This window comes from Pongo abelii, chromosome 4, assembly GCF_028885655.2.
Source record: "Pongo abelii isolate AG06213 chromosome 4, NHGRI_mPonAbe1-v2.0_pri, whole genome shotgun sequence".
NCBI classification, from domain to species: Eukaryota; Metazoa; Chordata; class Mammalia; order Primates; family Hominidae; genus Pongo; species Pongo abelii.
In genome coordinates this window covers 102,651,513-102,664,812 of record NC_071989.2, presented here as the reverse complement: position 1 = coordinate 102,664,812, position 13,300 = coordinate 102,651,513, and the positions used below count along the sequence as shown (strand labels likewise).

At 35.6% G+C, this 13,300-nt stretch overlaps 1 protein-coding gene across 18 annotated transcripts in view; it reads left to right on the top strand.

Annotated features, from left to right (window-relative positions):
- Positions 1-13,300, top strand: part of MCTP1 (multiple C2 and transmembrane domain containing 1) — a 607,542-nt gene that overhangs the window by 393,719 nt on the left and 200,523 nt on the right. For all 18 annotated transcript variants that reach the window (XM_054556461.2, XM_054556460.2, XM_054556462.2 and 15 more), the window contains 2 exons: positions 2,715-2,885; positions 6,295-6,425. In XM_054556461.2, coding sequence (XP_054412436.1) covers positions 2,715-2,885; positions 6,295-6,425 — 302 coding nt within the window. The remainder of the gene's footprint in view (positions 1-2,714; positions 2,886-6,294; positions 6,426-13,300) is intronic.

The window sequence follows — 13,300 nt, the reverse complement described above, 5'->3', positions numbered from 1 at the left end:
ACAAACAAAACAGAAAACAAAATGAAAGGAGGAACAAGCAAGGAAGGCACTATTTTAGACATGGCACTATTAAAGAAACTTACTTCACATTGCTAATTGAAGACACTGTGTAAACTAGCTTGTACCCAGCTACTATTTGACTGCTTCTAGAGAGCACATAGAAAAATGGCATTAAGTATATTCTTCAACAAGCTGAAATATTATAAATATAAACACATGTGGTCATATAATAGAAAAGTAAAAGGCAATTTCATGAATTAGCCATGCGCTCACCACTTAAGTGGAGAGTACCCTTTGGAAACATTTTGTGTAAAGCATGATTACCTTTTAACCTATGAGAGAATCTCCACCCTAAACACTTGTATTGGAGAAGCTCAGGAATAAAAATGAGAAATATTGAGGTTCTAGTCACATATCTACCATTTACAAGCACAACCACTCTGAGTTCCATCAGTAAAATGGGGCTAAGAAGCCTTGCCTTCTGACCTCATGGGGTTTTCGTGGGAACCAAACGTTGTAATGTAGATATGTACACTTTTAAATTCTAAAGCTCTATATAAGTTGGCAGCTATTAACTCCTTGATCTTTGCTAAAATAGTTACTTCTTCTTGCTTGCTACAACATTTGTTTGCTTCCTTCTTTGCTACTCATATTCCTTAAAATAGTTTCCAATCCAAAGTTTAAAACCCAATTCTCTAGAGTCTGCTGTTAGAGGCAGTCTCAACAGCAGCAGAAGTGGTTAAACCGAACAGTCATACACCAAAATCTACAGCTGGATTATATAATAATAAGTTGCATGAAATCTTAGAACTAAAACAAAGACCCTGGGCATAACTGGGTGCAACAAATTCTAAACAATTACTTTCATCTGAGAAGTCCTCTGTTCAACAAAATCCAATGTGGAAATCCAATATAGAGAACAGACAGGAGCAGAGGAGCTTCAGCTGAAGTGGGCATGGAGTTCTGCAGAACTTGCAGGTGCTCCATGAATTCTCCATTACACTTCAGAACACATTTGAATGCTGCTCTTGAAGCTCACAGGGATGAAGAGTGTGTAGACAAAGGCCTGCGTTGATATTCATAGGGCAGAGCCACCAGGCAAGGTTCAAAATGTGCTGTGTTCAACAAGGCAGGAAAATATGCAATGTGATTCTGAAAGATTTTCATTGAAATGTTCAAATATTAGAAGTATTATCTTTTGAAGAATGTAGTTTTCATTTTCCTAATAGAAGCACTCTGAAATGCATGACTTTTGATGATGATGATAAAAATACCTATGGTGTTGCTCTGGTATGGAAAAAGGTAGGAAGTCAAAGTGGGAGGCAGAGTTATGTAAAACAGACTGTAACTTTGTAACATTAACGTAGAAGGGATCAGGTAGAAAGTAGTGCTAATCCATAATTTAGAAGTGTACTTTGAGGTTGAGAGGAATGTTGAATTTCTTTATGAAATGACTATAAGTAGGAAAAACACGTTTGATAATATGAAAGAAACTATTTTTATAGTACTGCTTGATGCTGAATCCAGATTGAAAATGTTTTCACATTTAGTTACTTTCTATGGCTTGTTTTATGTCCTTTTTAGTTTAAAGAGATTATATGGCCATTTTTAGTAGACTTGCAAATTTTAATAAAAGTCTAAGCCAGGTGTGGTGGCTCATGCCTGTAATCCCAGCACTTTGGGAGGCTGAGGCAGGAGGATCACTTGGAGCTAGAAGTTCAAAGCTGCAGTGAGCTATGATCATGCCACTGCACTCCAGCCTGGTCAACCAAGCAAGACCCTTTCTCTAAAAACAAAACAAACAAACAAAATAAAAATAAAAAATAAAAATTAGCTGGGTGCAGTGGTGCATGCCTGTTGTCCCAGATACTTGGGAGGATCACTTGAGCCCAGGAGTTTGAGGTTACAGTGAACTATGACCATACCCCTGCACTCCAGCCTGGGTGACAGAGCAAGACTCTGTTTCTTAAAAAAAAATGAATAATAAAAGTCATTAAACAAAATGTTCAGATACTAAAATGTAAAATAAATCCAGAAACATACTTGCCAATATAAATCACATGTGTAACTTTAAACATTTTAAATATTTGTGATGAAAGTTTTAGGTATAAGCAAGACATCTTAGATGGGCTTATTGATTTTGTTTTCTATTTTGTGGTAACTTAAATTGTCCTTTAGCAATCTGAAGCTCAATAATCTCCAAATGTGGCAAGAAAGAAGTTTTTAAACTATCTGAATAGAACTTGCAACTAATCTTGCAATTAAAAACCACCTGTAAAATATATTTATAACATAAACAGAGATCTTCAAAAACCATAAATAGTTTAAAAATTAAATACCACAGTATGAACGAAGCCTTTGATATTTCTAACATTTATTGTATACATATTTTGGCATAAGCCTATTTGGCACACATGCAAATATTCTCTGATATTCTTGAAGTATCTACATCTTGTAATCTTAAGAATTGAAAAGCTAGACTGTATTTTGAACACTCAACTCTTTTACACAACGAATTTATCATTAAATGATAATTTCATAATTTATTAATGTTATAATTAAACAACAATAATTCATAATTATTTTTAGTTTAAAAAATTATAATTGCCTATCCTTTATTTTTTGAAGAATCATAACAGGAGAAAAGGTGACGCCAAAATGAGGTATTTGGGTTTAAAACACAGTAACCTAACTCAATTTTCATTTGCCAAAAGTTTCAGACCCAAAGTTTACGTCTATCAGACCTACACAGAAAATCGCATCTTTGGAGAGGAATAGTCAGCATCACCTTGATTGAAGGGAGAGACCTCAAGGCCATGGATTCCAACGGGTTGAGCGACCCCTATGTGAAGTTCCGGCTTGGGCATCAGAAGTACAAGAGCAAGGTAACCATGTCTCTATTGTGTTCCTGTCAATATTTGGAAGGCATTGGTTGGTTAATAGCCCTGCTTTAGGAGATGAAACCACTAGATAATGTTTTAAATGCTTAACAAACTTTTTTGAACACCATGTCAGAAAACAAGACCAATAATTGTATAGCATTTTTAAATGTATGTACTAGGTGACCTCCCATAAACTACTTGTCTATGTCCCAATTTCTTCATCTACAACATAGGAATAATAGTTGGAACTATCTCTTGGCATAGCTCTGAGGACTAAAAGAATAACAGCCACCCAGAAAACACATAGTTGATGCCTGGCACATAAAGTACTCAGAGTGTGGCTTTTTTTTTTTTTTTTTTTTTTTTTAGTGGAGTCTTGCTCTGTCACCAGGCTGGAGTGTGGAGTGCAGTGGCATGATCTTGGCTCACTGCAACATCTGCCCCCAGGTTCAAGCAATTCTCCTGTCTCAGCCTCCTGAGTAGCTGGGACTACAGGTGTGCACCACCACGCCCAGCTAATTTTTGTATTTTTAGTAGAGACGTGGTTTCACCATGTTGGCCAGGATGGTCTCGATCTCCTGACCTCATGATCCACCCACCTTGGCCTCCCAAGAGTGTAGCTTTTAACATTATTACAACTAGTGCTAATATCAGTATTACAAATAGCATTATTTTACATGCCATAAAAATATTTGTATGTTACTCTTAGACACTTTATCCAACCTGACTTGTACTAATGCAAATAGCAAATTTTAAAATTGATTAGAACAAGTTGCTTTGTCTCTCCATATCTTAGTTTTCCCACCTGTAAAAATGAGAGTTAAAATAATGCCTAACTAACAAAGTTAATGAGATTAAATGAATATATGTTATGCATTTAAAGGGCTTAGAATACTGCCTTGTCCATAATCACTCAACAAACAAAAATAGCAGAAGAGGAAGACTAACAACAGTAGTAAGAAATATATCATATAGTATCAATTATGTTAATAGTAATAATATATTACTACAATATTATATTACTACAAATATATTAAATAATATTAGTGATATAAGTAATAATGAATAAGGGTCTAGTAGTCATAACTGTATTTTTGGCACACATCTTACGTATTAGTTCATTCTCACACTTCTATAAAGAACTACCTGAGACTGGGTAACTTATGAAGAAAAGAGGTTTAACTGACTCACAGTTCCGCAAGCTGTACAGGAAGCATGGCTGGGAGGCCTCAGGAAACTTGCAATCATGGCAGAAGGCAAAGTGGAATCAAGCATGTCTTTCCATGGCAGAGCGAGAGAGTGAAAAGGGAAGCGCCACACACTTTTAAGCAACCAGATGTTGTGAGAACGCATTCACCATCATGAGAACAGCAAGGGGGAAGTCTGCCCCCATGATTCAATCATCTCCCACTAGACCCTCCTCCAACATGTGGGGATTACAATACGACATGAGATTTCGGTGGATACACAGAGCCAAACCATATCATCTTATCTCTGTTGTAATGAACTATGTCCTCTTTATTGGTCAGTTTTTACAGCTGTTATTCATAGACAGCTTAGGACAACTGATCATATCCGTCTTGTATTAAAGATCACATTCCATTCTGATGGGCATTTATTCACCTTAGTGTCATAATTTCTATAGATTTTTGATAAACAGCCTGCTTAGGTCCCTTCAAGCCCAGGAAGTTTTCGCTAGTACTTAAGGTAGTTAAAAATATCAGAGAGCCCATCATTAGCAGGCAGTGAGTACTGCTAGCAGGCTGATTGGAGTGTCCACGTGGAAAGGGAAGGCATTGTTTCTGACCTGAAGGAAATCATATAGGGAAGGCAATCCTAAAAAAGAAAACTGAAAATTTAGTCTGTTTAAGGCCGGAAAAGTAAAGACAGACCACACCCCAAAATACCATAGGAGTTCATCTGAGCCTGATTATAAGACATTTAAATTATCATAGCCTTCATTCAGTGCCATTTTTTTTTCTGCCATGGAGCTTAATAACATATATTAAAGTAGCTACTGATTCCAAAAATAGGTACCTATGACCACTTCTATCTTGTCCTTTCTTAGTTAGCACCATTTCTGTGTTCTAGTAGGCTAAAAACATTACTTATTTTTATAGTTCTGCTCTTTAGGTATGAAATATGAAACCCAGCAATGGACATGTGTCTCTCTTTGCTCTTTCTTTCCTTGATCTATTGCTGATTAATTTCAGATTATGAACTTTAAAAATTGTGATTCGTTTGCATTACCTTTGCATATAACATACTTCATTGCTTTCAAACTTTACATCTGAAGATCTGTCTGCCATACATTAAAAAGAGAAAAGGCCACTGCATGCCTTCCTGCTAAAAAGAAAGAACAAGGAAACAAATATAAATGTTGTTTAACCCAATGGTGAATGGAATTTTAAAATTCCATTCCTATCAATATATGTTACTTTGTTCATTGATTCTACTGTACAAGATGACTTATCTGAATACTTGAAGTTACAGAATTACATTTCAGATATCTTTCTTGTATATGCAACACAGAGTATATCCACATATATTTATACATACATATGTGTGTGTATACACACATATGTATGTATACACACATATGTATGTATACACATATATGTATGTATACATGAATATACATACATATATACTCATATATACATGTATACATACATATATACTCATATATATTCATTTATTATTTCACAGACATTTTTGGCATATGGTTTTGGGGGAAGAGTCCTGAAGCTTTAATCAAAGACCTTGAGTTAGTGTCTAGATGCTAAAACATACTGACTGTAGGTGTGTCACTTAAACTCTAGGTCTCAACTTATCCATCTATAACATGAGATACTACATCAGTGCCATAAGTCTAAGATAAAAGTTTGCCTGACCACCCAAAAGCTACTTGCTTTTTTCTCCTGCTCTCACAGAAATTCATTGTCTGTTTTTCATGTACTCAACTCAGGATTCCAATGTGTATGGCAAGTAAGAGAAAAAAAACTCTGAAAATCCTCAATCTCCTTTATTTTGAGATGACTGACTGACTATGAGTTATATCTTAATGCATTAACTATGATTATGTAAAATATTGCTAGTATCTGAGTGAGCTATTTCTTTCACAGGTTATTACCTCTTCTATATAATTTATATATCTTATCTGTTATTTAAAATAATCAAAGGATGTCTTGTGATTTTGAGGACACATCCATTGAGGTCCATTCACGTACTAGTCAGTAAAGATGCTGGAGATCTAATGAGTCATTTCCATTATTTCTGTAATCTTTTTTTCAAATAGCACACAGCATGTTTTTCTAGATACTATAGTAACAAAAGTTTGATTTAGTGTCTCAGATTGAGGTTTTTTTAAAAAAAGCTGCTAGCAATATGACAATAATGATTTTTTTTCCAGATTATGCCAAAAACGTTGAATCCTCAATGGAGGGAACAATTTGATTTTCACCTTTATGAAGAAAGAGGAGGAATCATTGATATCACTGCATGGGACAAAGATGCTGGGAAAAGGGATGATTTTATTGGCAGGTTTGTGCAATTTGTAATTTTTGGTTCACTCCTAGAGCATTTTTATTAAAAGAATATTTGCTGTAAGCCTGGTTATTGTAAATTATCTTTACTGTTTTGAAGAAAGGGACTTTACCATGGTAAGGCAATGCTTGGATGAACTGAAAAATAGATTCAAAAACTGACCAGTAGGTGGCGGTTTTGACCAGTTGATGGACACAGGCTATCTGAATTTGATATCCGTGAATTTTCTCCAGATGTCAAAGTTATGGGAGTTGAGAAAGAGGAATTTCATCTGATATAAGATACGTAAAGGAACAAAGGGCGTATTCATAGTCTGTAAAGTGATCTAAGATAATATTTATTTTCATAAAGCATACTATCACCATAAAATGCATTATTTTCTACAACGCCCTACAAGGTAGAGAATACTTGTAATCTCCTTGGAGTTCATAAATCTGTAAAGAGTTCCCAAGTATTAGTGTAGGAAGCATGTGAGGCAGAGCCATGTTAATCTGATAACACAGTAAAGAAAAGAGTATTCTGAGGCTTACATGACATTTTTCCACAAAGTCAAGGTTATTTTGAGTGACTACTTGAATCATATGTTTTCTTAATTTAAAGCCTATGTTTATATTTTTTGATAGTTATATATGTATCTTTGTAGCAAAACACATTGAAACCTGCCAATATTGAAATAAAGTTTGGTGCACTGAAGAATTTGTTAATTTTTTAAATTAAAGAAAAAATTCTTTCCTCACTGTAGCTTACATGAAATTCCAAGTCTTTAAACACACAGCTTGAAGAAAATTTATACATACTAAGAGTAAAATAAATTATACTCCAGAAATGTAAGAACAGGAATCCAATCCAACATATTTATCTCTTGATTTTTTTTATGATACAGTTATATATATATCATTTTCTTCATAGGATTATATAGTGAGATGTCAAAGATGAGCTTCAGGTAGCCTTTACTATTTTACTTGTAAAGTGAGCTTGGAAGACACCACCATAATCTAATACTACATTACATTTCGAGCCTTTTTAAAGCACAGGCCTTTATTGAACATTTTTTCCCTTAATTAAAACACTATTTTCAGAGTTTTCTTAAAGTTTTATCTTGTTCTCTTTGGGATATATCACATCTGTTAATACACTAAATGCATTTCATTATAATGATATATCTAAGATTCTCTCTCCCTCAATAGGCTATGAGCTCTTTCAAGAAGGTACTATGTAGCTATTCCTTGAGTGACTAGTTCATTTTCTTTGGTTATAATAACATTAGTTATATTTTGTGACCACAAGATAATCAGAATGATGGACATGTGTAACTTGCTACCTCAACCTTATTTCTTTGTATTCAAACTTTCTTATCTTGGTAGAATAATGGAGATTATGCTGTAAATATTCTGGCTTCCTGTATTTCTAGGTATATATTACATTCCTTCATATCCCTTCTTCTATTTTTTTAATGACAGATGTTATTTTATATTTTTTTCCTTTGGTAAGAATTTTCCAATTTAAAAACTATGAAAATTTATCAGGCCAATTGGGACTGATCATTTTCTTTTCCTCACTTAATAACATTATGAGTTCTTCAAGGGCAGACATGGTGGACAGAAAGGTGGACCTAACTATCTCACTTCACCTTGTTTCTAAAGGTTTTTCATATTTTGGCTAATTTTTGAGAAAACAGTGACAAATTGCTGGATAGAAGATCATAGGGATTGTTCCAGATACTGTGGAAGCTTGAAAAAGAGAAGTCTATTTTCGATCATATACCAAACTTAATTGCCTATGAAAGCAGTTTAAGCCCAAAAGTTTTAGAGTGAAATGAGCACAGGTATAGACAAGACAGCTCTGGAGTAGTGGTTTATACTGGTTTACACAGTGAAAGGAATGAGTGTTAGATTTTGAGATACTGAAAGATGGACAATAGAAACATGTTGCACACTCCTAAATTAGCAAGGTTGCCTTTTGCAGAAAAGGGAAATAACTATGATGCATCATCATTTCAAATCTTTTTGATATCCAGATAGCGCTGAAAACTCCAGGTCTCTAACTTGACACTTGTTAAATTGCTCTTTAAAAGCATCCTGCCACTGAAAGCAACATATTATTATACCTAAGTATCAGGCAAGTTGTGTTTCTTTATTTATTTGAGGCTTGCGTGGAAACAGTAGCGATAATACAGATTATAATAGAATTACTTAATTCCTAGAATAGTTTCAAAGACAATTGACTTACTTTCCAATTAAATTTGAGTACTCAGGGTAAAGTAACAGTAATAAAACTGTCATCATAATCATGTGTCTTCTTTTGCAAGCTCTCACTGCAACATTCTGTGTCTGTTAATTTTGAAAGTAGTGACTGTTCTAGGAATTTGCTGGAGGCTTGTGAGTAAGTTTAAAGTTGGCCATGGAGGGTAATACTATTCCTCCGATGGCTAGTAACATTTTTTAAGGGTACTGTCTAAACTGAGTCCCAAATTTGAGAACACTTGTATGGATTACATTATCTATATAGACTAGTTTATTATGCTGTGGTTTATAATTGTCTATTTTACTTTCCACTTTTGGTCGTATATAATGATTTTTTAAAATGTATTTTGTAAATGCAAACTCAATAACAGAGTTTGTTCGTTTCATTATATTTAATAAAAATAAGACTGGCTATGAATGAAAGAGCCACTTGCAAATCTGGAGTGTCAAAGAGTTAAAACTATTTTAGTACTGAACATTACCCACTTCCATTCTTGTTTTTGTTTTTGAGACAGGGTCTGGATCTGTCGCCCAGGCTGGAATGCAGTGGTGCGATCTCGGCTCACTGCAACCTCCACCTCCTGGGCTCAAGCGATCCTCCCACCTCAGCTCCTGAGTAGCTGGGACCACAAGCATGCACCACCACGCCCGGCTAATTTTTGTATTTTGGGTAGAGGCAGCGTTTTGCCATGCTGCCAAGGCTGGTCTTGAAGACCTGAGCTCAAGTGATCCACCGTCCTCGGCCTCTCAAAGTGCTGGGATTAACAGGTGTGAGCCACTGCGCCCAGCCCCCACTTCCATTCTTACTTGAACTAATATAGTCAGGCATTTGCCCCCAACAGTCCACCAAAACTGCTCCTGTCAATGTCACCCAAGCCCACCACGTTGTTCAATTCAATGACCAGTTTTCAACCTTCGTCTAACCTGACCCAGCAGCAGTACTGGATTCAGCTGACGCCTTCCTTACCTTGAAACACATTTTTCACTTGCCTACCAGGACACCACATGCTCCTTGTTTTTTTTCTTACCTCACTGCATGCTCTTTCTTGTCTCCTTTGCAGGTTTTTCCTCATCCCCTCATGTTGTAGTTCTGGAAAGCCTCAGAGCTCACTCTTTGGGCATCTTCTTCATCTATACTGGCTCCCATGGTGACTTCATTCATTCACAAGAGTCCAGCTCCACTCCATAACTCTTCTCTGCATTCCAGATTCCTATATTGCACTGCCTACTTGATATCACTATTTGAAAGTCTAATAGATTTCTCCAATTTAGAATGTGCAAAGCTAAACTTCCAACCTTCAGTCCCCTACATCTGCTCCTCCTTCAGGCTTCTCTTGTTTGTTGCTAACACCAAAAATCGTGGAACCATGTTTGATTCCTTTCTTTCTCTCACTCTCGTCAAATCAATCAGCAACCTGATAATTTTTCTTCAAAACATATTGAGGATTCTCGACCGCTCATCATCTCTGTCATTATCATTGTGGTCAAAGCCACCATCAGCTTTCATATGGACAATAGCAACAGCCTCCTGTTCTTCCTTCCACACCTCCCCTCCCACAACAGTCTGTTTCCAATTAGCAGCCAGAGTAATATTTTTAAAACAAAAATAAAGTAACTTAACTCCTCTGTTCCAAACCCTTTAATTGTTTTGCATCATAATCTAGGGACAGCCACAGTCCCTTCAGTGGCCTATAAGGCTTTGCACGATCTGGCCTTGTTGCTTGTCTACTGTGAACTTCTGCTATTCTGCCTATCCCCGTCCTTCGCTCACTTTCAGCCAGCTGGCCTCTCTGCTGTTCCTCAAGGCATCTGAGACACCCTCCCACCTCAGGACCTTTCCCTCTATCTAACTTTCTTCAGGGATCCACTCACCTGCCTTGCTTCTTTATCTTCTTTAGATCTGTGCACCAATGTCTCATCAGGGAGGCATCCATACCAAGCCTTTTTAAAATTGAACCTGCTTTTCTTGGCATTCTATCCCTCTATTCTGCTCTGTTTTTCTCCATTAAAGCAACCACCATATGGCAAACTATGCATCTCATTTATGTTATCATTTATTTTCCCTCATTAGAATGTAAGCTCCAGGAGGGCAGGGATTTTTTGAGTGTTTTGTTCACTGCAACATACTCCATACCTAAACAAGTATCTGGCACCAAGCACTCAGTAAATATTTCCTGGGTTTGAATATAAATCCCTGAAGCTTGATTTAACACTGGAAATTATGGCTGTCAGACAGATGCTGATCTGACACCAGGCATTAATGGAAAGGCAATTAGAACAACATGACTTAGTAGAAGGTAAGAAAGTTTCAGTGTAATTGTGGAAAGATAATTGAATATAATGCAAAAGAGAAGAATGAATTAGTTAAAGTATAAAAGTGTCTGAATAATCTTTATACTTCAGTAGTAATAAATGGCCATATTTGGGGGAAAAGTAGGCTATACATTTACCAAGACACTTACTATAACTTTTCATCATCATGATATCTACGGAGCTATCTGGTTGTAAAACTTTACACAAAAGTAAATTTACCATAAATGGAAAGAAACAATAATAATAATGCTTTACAACCTACAGGGCCCTATTATACACATTAGCTTTACACTCTGGGGTAGCAGGGATGGTTCATATTATACCGATTTTGCAGATGCAAATAGTGAGGCTGAGGGCTGAGGTTGCTCAGCCAGTGGGGTGATTGATCTGAGGCTCAAATCCAGAGTTTCCTGACTCTAAAGTCCATGCTTATTTCACCACACTCTTGTATTCAGCATGTTGTCCTGGAGCCATGGAGTGCTCAGTAAAATGCCAAGTACTTGGTAAACTAACTTAGGTGATGCACACCGTATTGCAAGTTTGAACAACAAATTTTACCTGTCACTGAACTACAAATTTCAAGTGCAGGTGAAATAATGTTAATCTGCATGTAATTATTTAACTTTCTGATCACCTGCATTTTGGCAGGCAAGACGGACTGCCCCCTTTACGATAATCAGCTAATAAATCCCCATGATTGTTACACTTTTATGCAGAGCAGTAATCTGAACAAATTGGCTGCTGACAGCTGCGGTAAATTGCCAAGAATGAGTGCTGTCAGGGAACAAGTTGTTTTTATGAATGTGCAGAATAAGTAAATCCTGTGTCATGCAATTTTATTCAGTTGGAGTTATTTGCAATCCAATATAGCAAGATTTACAGTATTATTTATTAGTGTGCAAAATGCTTGTTTTTCTTTAAAGTGGCATTGATTTGGGGTACATATATTTTAGGTTGGTGAATTGCTACTGACTTTGTTGCATTGTTCTCAGGGCCTAGGCATTTGGTGCTACCCATGACAACTAAATGCTACCAATGTACGCTTGAGTCAAGGGCTTAATTTTAATGAAATTCTTATTAATGGTATATGATAAGAAAAATGTATTCTGAATTGGTAAGTTCTGGGTGAAGAAAAAATGCTTTCAAAATCTACAGCCATAAAAATAAATCTGTGGCTCTCTCTAATGCTGAGGAGAAGAGAATGTGAACTGTTTAGATGAACACAAATGTGTGTTCAAGTTTTGTGTGGCAAATGAAGAAAATAGCCTTTGACTTTGGATAAAAACCCAACTAATGTTTTCTTAGGTTGAAAGGCAATGCATTTGAGCATTTGACACTCCATAGATTCTGATTTGGAATGTTTTTTATTTGTGACACCAAAACTACAATGCTTCTTTTACTTTCTACATAAATAAGAGCAGGAGAAATCCTACTGCATTATTAATCTGAAAGCACAAGGACAGCTAGTCAGAAAATTCTAAACTGAAGAGAGTTTAAAAAAAAATCATTGTATTTTACTATTTTTTTTTTTACTAATGATTGAGTGAAATAGTTCATTAGGGAGATAGGCAATATTTAAATAAAGAATGGAGTTTGTCGTTGATTTTTGTCTTGGTTTTTCATAAACTCAACCTAAACAAAATGTATTAGGATTTTAATCCCTTTTCTTTCATGAGTTACTGTTTGTTCTGAAGATTTTCTCAGAAAGGCTGTACTCATTGTAATATTTGAAAAATAATTGGCAAAGTTCTCAAAGACAGTTTCCATACACTGCTGTATGTATAGTGTGTAGTTTACCTTCAAGTCAATGAATAGGGAATTATAGAAGTTTGCAGAAGTATACCCAGGTAAAGCAGTCTCCCCAGAGAGAGTTGAACAGTGACAACCTCTAACAACAGAAAGGCAATAACAGCATTTAGCATTTTGTAATGTCAGAGATAGAGTAAAAACTTTGCATAGTCATGGAACTTGAAAACACTTCAGCAGCTGCATATTGAATCTTTTTAATGCAAACATTTCAAAGAGTCATATATTAATTTATAATATAAGATGTTATATTATGCAAATGTAAAGTAGTTCTCATATATTAAGAAATTTCAAAAAGCTTCATACATGTATTATTCAATTTGCTAAAAATTATGTAAAATTGTGCTTTCTAAAATCCCCCTCTCATAGAGGCATGTCTTCCCATTCTGAGTGTTTTATGTTTAAATCTTCTGCCAATCATGATGGCTTCAAAATTTCATTAGTTAGTACTTTAAGGCATAATATATACTTAGAAGTATATATTAAAGAGAGCAGATATAAATTTCCTCT